Here is a 15,672-nt window from a genome sequence, read left to right as displayed (position 1 = left end):
ATCTGTTTGATGAAATCGTTTGTACATCAAACCCCAGTGGTATGAAATTTTCCATGTAAAAAACCTACACCTGTACCACCTGAACCAAAAATAAAGTTTAAAAAATAAAAAAAAAAAAAAAGAAAAGAGAACATTGATTCATCCCCAAGGAAAAAAACAAAAATCTACAGTGTAGGAAAATTTAACATCGTTCTCTTTGTAACTGAAAAAACAAGGCAATAATTAAGTTTTAAAAATTCTACAAACATCATATTGACACATAGAATATACACTTGAATGTAAGAAACGGGGCTGCACCTTTATGTTCATTGCCTTCATGAACATTCCTTTATCCTAAATTCTAACCATAGTTCTTAAAGCATGGAATAATCTTAATAAATAATTGCTAAAGAAACTAAAACACATTAGGAGATATTTTACTATGAATATAAAATACTGTTTATCTTCTGTTAAACTCAGTGGTTTGCCAAGTACTACATCAGGAATATATTCACTTATCTTTTTTGCCAAATATATACAATAAAAATATACAAAAGATAAATAAAGCATAACTAAAAATCCCATGTAACCCATCACACTGTTTCTTGAGGGAAGGTTCAATACAATTGAATCACACTTCTTCTGCACTTCCACAATATTTCCCACCCTCCTTCCAGAGATAATTAATATCCTACAACTGGAGAGCATTATTTCTAATGTTATTCTTTGTATTTTTACCAGTTCACTCTCCTCAGTCTGACTTCAACAACACTGACAGAATGAGACACATTAAATCTGTTGATTTCACCTTATTTCTGCTGTGCTTCATTTCTTTCATAGTTCATCTATGATCTTGCTTTCATTCTTTGCTTTCTATTCAACTATTTTATCTCATCTGGTCTCATCATAGCTAATCTCATCTTTGAATTTAAACATACACTTTGTCTATTCCTTCTTCCCTGCAAATGAATTTTACTGAAGAAAAATTGTTGATGAGACTGGTTTTAAATGTATGACAAATAACATCAAATGGGTCTCTTAGTGATGTTTTTTAATGAAAGCTAATGATAGCCAAAAAGTGAAAGCATTGTAAATGTCTATCAACTGATGGCTAAATGAATAAAATGTGGCATACCCATATAATGGAATATTACTCAGCCTTAAAAAGAAATGCATTACTGATATATTGTACATGGATGAACCTTTAAAATATTACATTAATATAAGAATTAATTGAAAAGAATTGAAAAAAGTCAATAGAAGAGTTCACATATGAAATGCTTTATTTATATAAAGCATCCAGACAGGAAAATCCATTGAAACAGTAAAGAGATTAGAGATTGCTAAGACTAGAAATGGGGGGAACAGAAGTAATCAGGTGTGGCTACTAATGTGTATAGATTTTTTTTTAGGATGACAAAAATATTTTGGAATTACGTAGTGATGATGGTTGCACAGCCTTTATAATACACTAAAAATCCTCAAATTGCATACTTTAAAATTACTAATATTATGGCATGTGAATTCTGTCTCAGTAAAAGTAAACAGTTGAATAAAGATCACCAAGGTATTCTGTTGTCTCAGTTGGCATGTTTCTGAGCATGTTACACACACGCTCTGCCCAAAGACATTGACCTAGCTCCAGCTAGAGGATCGTCAGCCACACAGCTATTCTGGACTCTGCTCCATTCATTTCTGTCTCTTTGCACTTAAACCTGAAATCATTTTTCTCTGCGTCTTAATTCTCAGAGTATGTACACCTGGGCCTACACGTTTAAAGTGTGTTTTAGCCTAGATCTGTGCTACGTGCTTGAAGACCCTTTTCTCACATATTCCTCGTAAGTCTCTGAGGCTTGTATTGTTAGCCCCATTGCAGAGAAGAGGAAATAACATGCCCAGGGGTATGTAGAACGTTAAAGGAAGGATAATGGAGAATTACAGACCTTTTTGATTCCTAGCTTTGATACCTGTTTATCCATCTTTAACTTAAGACAATCCCTTCGAGCCCTCAAACAATTCACTCTTGGAATAAATGTCTCTTTTTAAGATGTTCATTGCATCATAGTCAGGGCATATGAGTCTGACTCAAATCTCAGCCTTCTAGCTGCTATAAGTGGCTGTCCTTTACCTCAGACTCTGCATCCAATTAGCCAGAGCCCTCAATTGAAGAGCAATGGAGCGGACTCCCAGAAACTATGTGCACAACCTCATTTTGAGGCCAGGTCTCTTTTTTTACACCTTAAAAAAAGGTAATATGAACCCAGATCTTCAGCACGGAACAAATTTGACCTGTAAGGAAGACCAAAAGGCAATCAAGAAGTCAAAGAGACTGGGACCTAGCTGAAATCAGCTGGACCAGATGCTGTACTCCATGTGGAGATTGCTTCAGCAGACTGGCTGGGGTTTCTTTAGCAGAGAACACTGGACAGGGACAACATTGTCACAGAAACTAGTAATATTATTATGCGCTGTAATTGTTCTTTTTATTAATTACAGATTTAAATGACTTGAAATGCCAACCCACAGTCTAATTATGACACAAATTTTTCAGTTAATTTTTTCCATTAGATAACGTGCGTTTTTATGATCTTTGTTGTTTGTCTTCCCTCATACTCCACAGAGCATGAAAAACAACATGTGTTTTTTAGGATATTTAATGTGTTTTTTCTGATATACCTATGTTGAATTTTTATTTTCTGTTGATATTTTCCAATATGGGTGTTTTGTCTATTTTCATTTATATAATTTGGTGCATTTTTATACCAGATACTTTGAAATACAGTTTTTTCATTCACTCATGATTAATCTGTAGTTATCATCATATTGTTTGTTTTGGTTTCTTATTTAGGAATATCACATACTTATTATCTTTATTCTTTATCTTTCATGTATACTAACTTTTCTGAAAGAATTCATATATTTATGATTTTTTTTTCTTTTGGGAGAATAACTCGTCATTAATTATTCTTTCTGCATTATTAATGGCATAACTACTGAAATATTTAATGCTCTAATCCAGAATTAAAATGGTTATTTCATGATTAAGTTTTGCTTATCTAATTCAATAATTTTTAATATGTCTGCCTATCAACTAACATGTTGCTTTATCTTTTGTCATTGTATTTTGATTCTTTCTAAATATAGTTAATGTTTACATAGACTTTATTAAAAAGCAAACATATTATGATTCAGTTATTTCTACGTTATTGACAAGATTTTTCCCCAAAATTACATGAATCTATATCTGCCTCTTGAATGACATGATTTTTTACATCAGAACGTTTTACTGTATTATTTATTCCTTCGACCATGCATCTTTTCAAAATTAGTGATTCAGATGACTCTCTCTGTCAACTTGATTCTTAGGAAAAAAAAAATTTGTTTGGTTCTGTCTTGACTAAAGTCCTTGTTCAGGAGTTGGTTTCTTACATGTCAGTTCTGTGTTTAGCCAATATATTATTTCAAGTTTGCATAATGATTATTTCAAGTCTTCACCTTTCTTTTACCCTGATAACAGGGAAATATAATCTCTAGTATGCAGGTTTTCTGTATGGTAAGATTGCATATTACCTTAGAGTCTCCAAATTTGTGGCTTTTGAATACCATTAATTGACACAAAGAAAATGTTTACTCTGTTCATTATTCAATGTCATTTTTACTTAGATTCTAAGAATTCTCAGGCATTGTCCTCTGTATTGCTGATAAAGGGTAAATAAGATACAGTTTCTGTACTCAAGATGCTTTCAGTGGGTAACAGAATTTGTATGTTCAATTATCGAACTTAAACTTCCAAACTTGAGTAAAATTCAAATTAGGTAAAAATCAATAAAATTGTGTGGTTCTAGAAGGATATTTGATATGTAAGCCCAGATCCCTGATTTTATTTTCCTAAAAATGATATTTGTGAATATGTTTAATATTTTTCAATTTTTTTTTGCATTCTCTCCTTGTAAATTCCTTGGTGTTTATAGTCATTGGTTGAATTACATAAATTTCATGTTGCAGATATTGGTATTACTGATTTCATATTATTTTTATATTGATAAGTATTTCGGATAAAGTAGATAAGACACATAAATGATTCCAAATTTATCAAAATACAGATTCAAAGCAAATACTAAAAAGTGAGGTGTAGTTTAGAATTACGGTTATGTGTTGAGCTAGTAGTTTGAGAATATTGATCTGTGACTTTCATTACATTTAGGTTTTTACTTAGAGACAACCCTAAATCTCTATAGGAGTCACTAAAGATCAAGTTACTTTTTTGAAGAAAAACACTTTCAGAGCATGGTCACGAATTTGCTTGGTCTTCACTCCATAGACAATAGGGTTGAGAAAAGGTGGAAGTAACAGGTAAAGATTTGACAAGAGGATATGAACATATGGTGGTATGTGTGAACCAAACCTGTGTGTGAAGAAAGAGAAGAAGGCAAGAAGGTAGAAGTGTAGGAAGACACAAATGTGGGCAATGCATGTATTGAAGGCCTTGAATCGTGCCTCCTTCTGGGGCAGCTGAAAGACAGTGATAAAAATTTGGACATAGGACAAGGTAATAAAGATTATGTCAAACCCTAGGATTGCAAAGGCAACAAATAGGCCATATATCTTGTTGACTCGGATATCTTCAATAGCCAGCTTCACAATGGCCATGTGCTCACAATAAGAATGAGAGACGACTGTAGTTCGATAATGTTTAAGACAGCATTTGATGAGCCCTAAGGAAGGTATTATAAGAATGGCAGCCCTGAGTGTCACCCCAAGTCCAGTATGAGTTAAGAACTGCTGGGAAAAGATGGTAGCATGTCTCAAGGGGATACAGATGGCCACATAGCGATCCAGGGCCATTGCCAGAAGGATACCTGATTCAGTTGCCTGGAATGAGTGAATAAGCCACATTTGCAAAAGACAGGCATCAAAAGAAATCTCTGGCAAATGAAACCAGAAGATACCTAACATTTTGGGAAGAATGCAGGTGTTCAGTGCAATGTCTGTGGCTGCCAACATGGCCAAGAAAATGTACATGGGTATATGGAGGCTGTTTTCATGTTTGATTATAACTAAAATTAGGGAATTTCCAATCACACCAATAAGATACATGGCAGAGAAGGGAATCCCAATCCAACACTGTACTGACTCCAGACCGGGAATCCCAATTAGTATAAATGCAGAGGGCATGAAGATTGAGCCATTGAATGTCAGCATGATTTGTTCAGCAGAATCAAGTAGTAGATTTGCTGTTTCATCTTCTATTCTCTGTTGAGCCTTGATGAATTAAAATTAAAATATGTTAATTTATTTTAGGAAAATATACTTTACTTATTTTAGGAGTGTATCATGTTATATTTTCTATTCTAACTAATCTTCTCTAATTTTCTGTCTCCTTTACCAAAGTCACTGAAAGACGAACATCAGGTTCTATTTCTCCATGTCTTAATCATTTTCAGTGGGCAAAATTAAATGGATTAGATCACTTCTTTCTGGTTCATGACTACTGGATCAACAGTATTTTATGTTTGTTACTCAGCGTATGTGCTTTTTCTGTGACTTACCAATTGAAATTGTAAAAAAAAAAAAAATATTTAATGCAAAGCAAAGAATTTTAAAATGAGACTTCATCTACAATAGCCATAAAGAAAGGATCCACAGGCCGGGCGCAGTGGTTCACGCCTGTAATTCCAGCACTTTGGGAGGTCGAGGCAGGCAGATCACGAGGTCAGGAGATCGAGACCATCCTGGCTAACACGGTGAAAACTACTAAAAATACAAAAAATTAGCCAGGCATGGTGGCAGGCGCCTGTAGTCCCAGCTACTCGGGAGGCTGAGGCAGGAGAATGGCATGAACTACTTGGGAGGCGGAGCTTGCAGTGACCCGAGACCGCACCACTGCACTCCAGCCTGGGCGACAGAGCAAGACTCCATCTCAAAAAAAAAAAAAATTTACTATAATCAATTTATGTCTGTGTTCAGTAAACATATATTAAACAGCTGCATACAGCGGAGACTGCATTTAAATGTATATAAACATGAACCATCTCTCAACCACATGGTGTGCTATATTTAAATGTATATATATATAAAATATCTCTCAATCACATGGTATAATGAATACATACACATTGAAAAGTAGTTGCACCATGGCCAGGCTTGGTGACTCATGCAGGTAATCCCAGCACTTTGGGAGGCCAATGTATACATTGGACTTAATTAAAATTAAGAGCATTTCTAGCCATCAGACATACTATTAAGAAAGTACAGGCCAGGCACGGTGGCTCACGCCTCTAATCCCAGCACTTTGGGAGGCTGAGGCGGGTGGATCACGAGGTCAGGAGATCAAGACCATCCTGGCTAACCCGGTGAAACCCTGTCTCTACTAAAAAATACAAAAAACTAGCCGGGCGATACAAAAAACTAGCCGGGAGAGGTGGTGGGCGTCTGTAGTCCCAGCTACTTGGGAGGCTGAGGCAGGAGAATGGCGTGAACCCAGGAGGCGGAGCTTGCAGTGAGCTGAGATCGTGCCACTGCACTCCAGCCTGGGCAACAGAGCTAGACTCTGTCTTAAAAAAAAAAAAAAAAAAAGAAGAAGAAGAAGAAGAAAAGAAAGGATCCACAGTGCTGGTAGACCATTCTGGTCACAATCAGAAGACAAGTTTGAATAAAATGTTTTTTAGTTTTGAAATTCATTGACTGCTTTTTTTTTTTTTAGGTTAGTTTTTTTCATAGTCTGATTCTTCTCATATAGACTCAAAATTCTTTCAACCTAATTTTTCAAACTTTCAGTGTCTTCTCAAAATCCAATCATATGTCTTATACCTTGTCCTGTGCATTCTCTAACAAAATTAATTCCTTATCTTTGAATTCATGGGTCTTTTCTTCAGCACTTCCTATGAAAGCTTATTCTCACCTACCATGCTCTGCCATGTGCACATCTCTTGTATTTAATATCAATTGCCAACATATACCCTTTAATTTTCATTACCTGGAAATAGGCATTGTTACCTCCCTAAGCCTGAACCATCATCTCTTCTTAACAACTTGAAATTACATGAAAAATGTTTTTTTTTTATTTACATAAAGCTTTATATATCTATACATCTTCTATCCACTCAAATACAATTATTTCTGTAGAGGTGAACATTTTCTTTGGCACATTATTTTGCATAGGACTATTTCAACACTCTTTTCTGTCTCTGCCCTTCACTGGTAACTCCAACATGCAACACTCTGGGCTTTCAGAGCCTCCTATCTCTGTTACCAGGGGACAAGTTTCAGTGTAGAGTGGCTTTGCCTTTTCATCATCCAAAGCTCAATGGCTTTTTATTGTCTGAATTAATCTCTGTTTCAAGAAATTATTTGCACCACAAAATATGTAAAATATTAAATAATTTACATATTACCTGTATTTTCTTTTAGTAATTGCAAAACTCACTTTCTGAAGTAATTTAAGTAGACTGCAAAATAGATAGAGATAGTATTGGAAGGCCAACAAGGAAAAATTCCACCAACCTGCCAGCTTCATCACCTTTCATTTGTCTGTTTGTTTAATTTTTTCCTTTTCCCCTGATATACTTAGATTGTTTCTGGGAAGTGAAAGAGCACATATAAGCTATCTCCAGTAATTGCAGAAATATCTCTTTCTTTCTTTCCATAAAACTTATCCCAGAAATAAATTCGATGTTTATTATTTAATGATTTTAATTAACAAAGATTTATTAAGTATCCACTATGATCCAAATATTGTTTGAAGCAATTGAGAAACAAAGATAATTTTATTTATTCCATATTTATCAGTTATCTACATTTTGCTGAATGCTTGGACTTCAAAAAGTAACATGTACCATTTATTAAATATGTGTTAAATATCACTTAATTAATATCTTTAAACATTTTACATTGTTTTACCATTCTTAACTTATGAAATTACCATTGATTATATTAATATATTAATGTTAATATTAATATAATTGATTATATTAATGAAAGCCTAGGACTTCTTGTTATAAGTAAATATACTCGGATCAAAATTTTATGCTGTATTTACCCAGAAAGAACAAAATATGCAAATTTGTGTCCTCTGAGATTTTATAAACATAATTCTATAAATAAGGATTAAAAGATCTATGTATCAGAGTATAATTACATTAGGCTGTGTGATGTAAAAATATACCAACTATTTTCATCAGTGAACTTGTTAAGACTCTGATGGACATTACTCCTCAGTCACTTTAATTTACCACATAGGTATAGGACACACAGTATACAACATGTTTATTATATGCTACCTGTTGGATATATGTCCACTTCTTGAAAACATACCATCCGAATGTAAATAAAAAGTAAAAGTTTAAGTCCCTTCAACCATTTGAATGGACTTTCTCCTGATCCAGGGCACTCTAAAATTTAACCTGAAAGGCTGGTTCAGGCCATGAAGGGAAGTGGGGGTGAGACATGCCTCATTATATCTCTCCAGCATTAACATCAACATAGACCTTAAGTCTAATAAGAAACATTTACAGTCTGTTCTCTCTCAAGCCCGCTACTCAGAGACTTCATCTGCATGATAAAACTTTGATCTCCATAACCTCTTATTGCAATTCAGATATTCCTTTCTAATAGCCAATTAGAAAAATTTTAAACCTACCTACAAACCTGGAACCACCCCTGATTTCTGGACATAATCAACGTATTTCTTAAATGTATTCTATTGAAGTCTCATTTCTCCCTAAAATGCATAAAACCAAGCTGCACCCAGACTACCTTGGCACATGTTCTCAGGACCTCCTGAGCACTGTGTCCCAGGCCATGGTCACTCATATTTGGCTCGGAATAAATCTCTTCAAATATTTTACAGAGTTTGACTTTTCTTGTTGACACATATACTGGGCAATAATCTCCAATTTGGCTCAAAAATATTTAGTATTGCCTTTATCAGAAATATTGCCTTGATTAATTCAACAGGGCCACTTGAGTAATAGTTGCACTGGAGACTCCTTGAAAGGTAACATACAAATTCAAGCTTTGACAAAGTATGTACTGTGTAGTCAGAGAAAAGACAGCAAAAAGATGATGAAGCAAGTGAACAAAATAGCAAGTAAATGAAATAGAAAGCAAGCCTTCAATCAAAAAGCCCAGAGATCAGGTTGAGAAAATAATGACCTTTCTTCTGGATAGTTTTTTATTTCCATTTCTATTTCCACCTCCACTTCCACCTTCCAATAGGCCTAATTTATTTTTCTAGGGCAGGCTTTCTCAATTTCAGCACTGACATTTTAAGCCAAATAAATTATTTATTGTGGAAGATATCATCTGTATTGTAAAAGGTTTAGAAGCATCTCTGGCTCTTATCCATTGAATGCCAGTAGCACTTCCTTGCAGCAACAATAAAAAATGCCTTCAAGCATTGCCAGATGTCCCTTGGATGCATGGAGAGGGACATATCACTGGTTGTTAGCAGTTATAACCTAATACTTCATATTAGAGGGGAAAATAAGCCCTTAATTAAATAAAGATTGATGAATTTATGTATCTTAAATCAAACTGGGCAGAATAAAACTGGGTATTGAGGGAAATAATTCTTCAGTAAATACTGGCCAGATAAAGGAGATAGAGAAGAACAGTCCTTAAAAACAAAATAGTTTGTATAAAATCACAGAAGTGTGAAACATATGCTGGAAATACATATCAATAAATATTTTACTACATAAATTAGTTCATAAGCAGAAATATTAGTTGGTCAAATGTAAAAAGGAAAGGATCAAATGTAAAGTTACTATTTTAAGCCAAGTAATTAAAAGTTTGTAGGTGATAGGCCAGAAATTTGGCCTTTTAAAAATTTTATTTGCTAGCAGGTTAGCAAATGATTTTAAGGGAATGAAAACTAGGGCATAGTAAGATCTTGCTAGAAAGGTATTTGTGATAGTCCAGATGAGATATTATAAAGTAATGTGACAATAGTGAAGGATTAACAACAAATCAAAATCTGTGAGGACTCACCCACGTGATGTAAGGGTAAACTGAGAGAGGAGCAAAACATGTTCTTGCGCTGAGAATTACTGCACTAAATGAGAAACGGCAACCTAGGGAAGAACTTTGTTTGCACAAGTATGCTTATGTTTAAAAGAAGAAGAAAGCTCCCTGAACCCCTTGAAATTCCTGGGCTAAAGTCAACACTCTAGAAACCTACATCTTGGATGTGTGAATAAACCCTAAATAACTACCACTCCAGTTCTGATACAAGATAATTCCAAGGTTCTAAAAGTACTAAGTGATTTAGGAGTCTAAATTTACACTCCCTCCTAAAGTTAATCCATACTATCCACAATATCAGAAATCTCATCCCTTTATATCATCTTTAAAGTTCACCATTTGATCTCTGCCTGAAACCTTCCCATGACAGAAAACTCTCCCTCTTTTTTTTTTTTTTTTTTTTTTTTTTTTTTTTTTTTTTTCTGAGATAGTGTGCCACATTGCAATACAGCTTCCAACCTCATCTAGGTCTTTATACATAGCCACAAGCCGCCTCCCTCTTAATTTCTCATGAAGGTGTGAAATCTACATTTTAATAATAGACACCAGTCATAGTGTCTATGACAGTGAATTCTGCAGAACCTGAAGCCAGTCAAGAGAGGTCAAATCCTAGACCTGCTATTGCTTGACTTTGTATGCCCTTGAGCCAGTTGTGAAATTCTAACTACCTCAGTTTCCTCATTGGTAAAATAGAAAGAGACACATTACAGAGTGATTGTAAAAATTAATGACATAATCCATTTCAAATATTGAGAAATAAACAAAAACATGTTGATTGGCACCAGCTATTTTTCCATAAGACTTTATCCTTCTTATCCCATGAAATAACTTCACATATTTGATGGCACAGTGAGCATTTCTCCTTCCCCAGTCTAGGCACGTTCAGTTTTCTCGGGTTTTAACAGATAAGCTTTCCATTTGCTTATCAGCCCAGATAATCATTCTCTAGATGTCCTCCCATTATTAAATCTCACTTTAAAATTTGTCACCCAGCATTTCATCAACTGATCCATAAATATTCTGAAAACCATGAGATACCATGAGACGTCATTTTAGAGTCTGAACACTCAACTATTTTAAGATTCTGTTGCATTTTTATCATTCTGGCATATTGAATCGCAGAAGATATATGTTCTCTTTAGAATGAATTCTCCAATTTCCCAAATATAATGCAGAATCTCAAGCTCAAAGACTTACCAGAGATATCAATGGACTTATAAGCAGAAGTCATAGAGTAGAACTCTCTCTCTTTTTTTTCTTTTAATGTTTCAGGCAGTGAACCCTCAGCATTTTGTATTATAAAAGGCCCCTTTGGGATTGGGATCTCACAAATCTCTGGCCAGCTTTGAGGACCACTTGGGACAAGAGGCAGAATTTGGTTAAGAACTCACAAGATTCATTAACTAATCGTGCTCTGTATCTAAAAATACAAAACAGAAACAAAAATACTCAATCTCTTCAGGACTTGGAACCAAAATGAACTCCCTTTTACAAATTCATAAGAGATGAGAGTGTACCATGATGACAATGTCATCACAGCACTTAATTATAAAAATAATGAGCTAATAAAGAGAAATTAAAATGTCTTGAAATATTCAGACTAATAAGTATAGACAAATGCTGACAGATAATTAAAGGAATATTTTTGTAGTTTAATTCCAGTATGACAGGCAATTATTTCTCATTAGGTCCATGAAAGAGGCTGACTTTGAAAAGTGTACCTCAGGGCCTCAATCACAGTCACTCTCTGAGCCTCTTGTGCATGAGCTTTGGTGACACAAATCTTTCTTATATACAAACCAGCCTTCCTCAAGTTGTCCCAGTCATGTCAGAATTCTGACACAATGATATGTATTTTTCAAAAATTTTAGTGCAGTCATAATATCTGTATCAACTTTGCATTGGAGACTAGAATTTTTAACATTTATTTCCTTAGTTGTGATAAAAGAAAAACTTCAGCCAAATTAAATTTAGAAAAGTTTAAATGAGCAATTTGCAAATTGGGCAGCCTCCCCGCTAGAGTAGGCTCTGAGACTCCAGCGCAGCCACATGGGGGAAGATTTATGGACAGAAAAAGGAAACTGAGGTAACAGAAAAGAGAAGTAAGGTACGGAAACAACTGAATTGATTACAGGTTGGCGTTTGCATTATTTGAACATAGTTCCAGAGGTTGTCTATATTTGATTGACAAAAACTCAGTGATTAGCGCAAGTGTAGACTACCGTCTGTTTATACCTCCACTTTCTATAGTTCACAATATACAGAGAAACTCTTGGGCCGAAATTAAAATATGTAAGGAGGCAGCTTTAGGCTAAACTTGATTTTACAGTTGAAAAGAGTTTGTGCCTTACAAAATGGATTTTACAAGTTGAACTCATAAATACAAAGAATAAAGTGATGGTTACCAGACTTTTGGAAGACAGGGGGATTGGGGAAATGTTGGTGAAATGACAAAAAATTTCAGTTAGATGGAGAAAATCAGTTCAAGAGATATATTGTACATTAAGGTGACTATAATTAATCAACATATCATTATATATACTTGAAAATTGCTAAGAGAGCAGGTTTTTAAGTATTCTCACAACAATAAAAAAGATAAATATGTGAGGTGCACATGTCACTAATAGTTAGCTCTATTTAATCATTCCATAATGTATACATTTATCAAACATCATGTTATACACCATAGATTTATATAATTTCTACTCATCAATTAAAAAGGAAAAGGGATTGATAGCTTTGGCCTAAAGTAGACAGAGGGAAAACATTCCCATTCTCTGCATGGTACAAGACTGTATTTCTTGCATCTGCCTGAGAGATACGCTCTTACCAGGAATCACACTGCTTTTCTCCTGTGTTATTGGATCTGGACTTATTCAGGAGACCTGTTCTTTTACATGTAAAAAGCAAGTGACTCCATCTTGTCAGTAACTTCCCATAAAATTATACGCAGCCTAGAAAAACCAAAGGTATTGAATTAAGAACAGTTATATACTAGAACGAGCTCATATCATGCCTGTAAGGGCTGGTTTCAAGCATCTCTTTCCAGCTTTGCTTAGCTTTGCTTTCACTGACTTCATGTTGGTAGCTTGAAATCAGCCATGGTCGGAGTATTTACATCAGGAAAGTGAACAAACAATGTGAACAAGGATTACAATCCCCGACACAAATAACAACATACGAACTCCAAATAAAATGAAATATCTTCGGGAAAAGTAAGATAAATACTTTTCAGATAGATACGAAGCAGGCTCAGGTAAAATCTGTGCACTTCCGAAATCTAAATACTACTTTATTATTTATAGAGTAACTAACAAATACAGACCTACTGAATGGCTCCAAAGACACTTTTGGAAACATGCAAAAAAAAATGTGTGAACCTCAAGGAATCACAATGCTATAGAATACTGGAGACAAAAATATTACTAGATACTATTTAGTTAAAACCTATTACTAGATACTATTTAGTTAACATGGGGAAAACATCTGCTTTAGGCACAAGATGACTCACTACTTTGGTGACTGATATGGATCCTTAGTACTCATGTTAATAAATAAAAATAATTGTTTGCATAAGCATTTTAATGGAAATGTATACCTCTGAAAATGTAATAGGAAATAAAAGTGTTTTTTTAAAAGACTCCTATCTGCACATATTTTCCAGAGAAAAGCAGAAACAAAACATTTGAGTTAAAATATAACAGAAACAAAATTTGAATAGCTTTTACTATAGATCGTTGATAAAATTCATCTAGTGAAAAGAAATGTTTTAATGAAATATGAAAATTTAAAATAGAAATGCCTGGCCATATGTATATGATGTGTAGAATTTTACAAATTAAGATGGATGTCTTTACCACACAGAAAAAGAAGGGATCATGGAAGTTTATATTGACCAGAGAATTGCCTACTAAGTTCAAGAGTAGACTCATCTATATGATGGACTATTAATCATAAAGAGAAATGAAGTTCTGACTTATGTTAAAACATCAATGAACATTGAAAAGATTATGTTAAGTGGAAAAAGCCAGACATAAAAGGCAACATGTTGTATAAACTCGCTTATATGAAGTATCCAGAATACACAAATCCATAGGGACAGAAAGTAGATGAGTGATGACCAGAATTTGGAAGCAGGAAGAAATGGAGAGTGACTGCCAGTGGGTATGGAATTTCATTATTGGTGTGATTAAAGTGTTCTGAGGCTGGGCTTGGTGGCTTATGCCTATAATCCCAATGCTTTGGGAGGTCGAAGTGGGCAGATAACCTGAGATCATTAGTTTGAGAGTAGCCTAGCCAACATGGAGAAATCCTGTCTCTACATAAAGCAAACAAACAAATAAAATACAAAAATTAGTTGAGCATGGTGTCACACGGCTGTAGTCCCAGCTACTTGGGATGTTGAGGCAGGAAAATTGCTTGAACCTGGAGGTTACAGTGAGCCGAGATCATGCCACTGCACTCCAGCCTGGGTGACACAGTGAGACTCCATCTCAATAAGAAAAAAAAAAAAAGTTCTGAAATTACAGGATGGTGATAGTTGCATTATTTTCTAACTGTACTAAAATCCACTGACTTGTACACCTTTAGCAGGTTAATTATTTGGTATATGAATTATATCACAATTAAAAAATAATAATTGGCTTAGCATGGTATACACATACTATACAAAAAAAACTAGATATATGTTTTGAAATATTAGGATATGATAAATAAATATGGTGATGTAATTTGATAAACAAGAAGGAAGCATAGCTCAAATATAAATGCAAAATCTTTATTCTGGGTAGAAGGGGTATATCGAAATCTTTTGTACTTTCTACTCAGTTTTTCTGTAAACCTAAGTTTTATCCAAAAACCAAAGTACATTAATGAAAAAACAATAAAATAGTAGAAAAAAAATTTTTTTTTGAGGCGGAGTCTCGCCCTGTTTCCCAGGCTGGAGTGCAATGGTGCAATCTCAGCTCACTGCAACCTCCGCCTCCCAGGTTCAAACTATTCTCCTGCCTCAGCCTCCCGAGTAGCTGGGATTACAGGCGCCCACTACCACGCCCAGGTAATTTTTGTATTTTTAGTAGAGATGGGGTTTCACCATGTTGGCTGGGCTGATCTCAAACTCCTGACCTCGTGATCCGCCCTCGTCGGCCTCCCAAAGTGCTGGGATTACAGCCGTGAGCCACCGCGCCCTCCAGAAAAATCTTTATCCTACGGTAATAAAATAAAATATTATGTAACGAGTTTATTTTAGTTTAGAACATCTCTTAATTCATGTGTCCTTCCGATTAATCCCAGCACTTTGGGAGGCTGAGGCGGGCGGATCATGAGGTCAGGAGATCGAGACCATCCTGGCTAACAAGGTGAAACCCTGTCTCTACTAAAATACAAACAATTAGCCAGGCGTGTTGGCATGTGCCTGTAGTCCCAGCTACTCAGGAGGCTGAGGCAGGGGACTTGCTTGAACCTGGGAGGCGGAGTTTGCAGTGAACCGAGATCACTCCACTGCACTCCAACCTGGTGGCAGAGTGAGATTCCATCTCAAAAAAAAAAAAAAAGTAAACAATTCAAGTGCAACAATTAATGCTCATGCACATTGTTAAAGATTTTAAAGGTCTTTACTTTCTAATTGCTTTATCCAATATGTTTTTATTAATGGCTAAAATGTTTGAAGGT

The 15,672-nt window shown here is 35.0% G+C and overlaps 1 protein-coding gene across 1 annotated transcript; it reads right to left on the bottom strand.

Moving 5' to 3' along the window:
* Positions 1 to 4,230: 4,230 nt before the first annotated feature.
* On the bottom strand, positions 4,231 to 5,181 carry LOC108521671 (olfactory receptor 52A5). Its single transcript, XM_017861626.1, has one exon. It carries the CDS (start codon positions 5,179 to 5,181, stop codon positions 4,231 to 4,233), a length of 951 nt encoding a protein of 316 aa, XP_017717115.1.
* Positions 5,182 to 15,672: the final 10,491 nt, after the last annotated feature.

The sequence above is a fragment of the Rhinopithecus bieti genome, unplaced genomic scaffold (genome assembly GCF_001698545.2).
Source record: "Rhinopithecus bieti isolate Rb0 unplaced genomic scaffold, ASM169854v2 scaffold_61931, whole genome shotgun sequence".
In the NCBI taxonomy this organism is placed as follows: Eukaryota; Metazoa; Chordata; class Mammalia; order Primates; family Cercopithecidae; genus Rhinopithecus; species Rhinopithecus bieti.
The sequence above is the reverse complement of the archived record's forward strand: the minus strand, read 5'-3'. Positions and strand labels throughout refer to the sequence as shown.

Bases quoted from the DNA above. Each gene is read 5' to 3' on its own strand.
- LOC108521671 (XM_017861626.1), bottom strand. From the start codon at position 5,181: ATGCTGACATTCAATGGCTCAATCTTCATGCCCTCTGCATTTATACTA.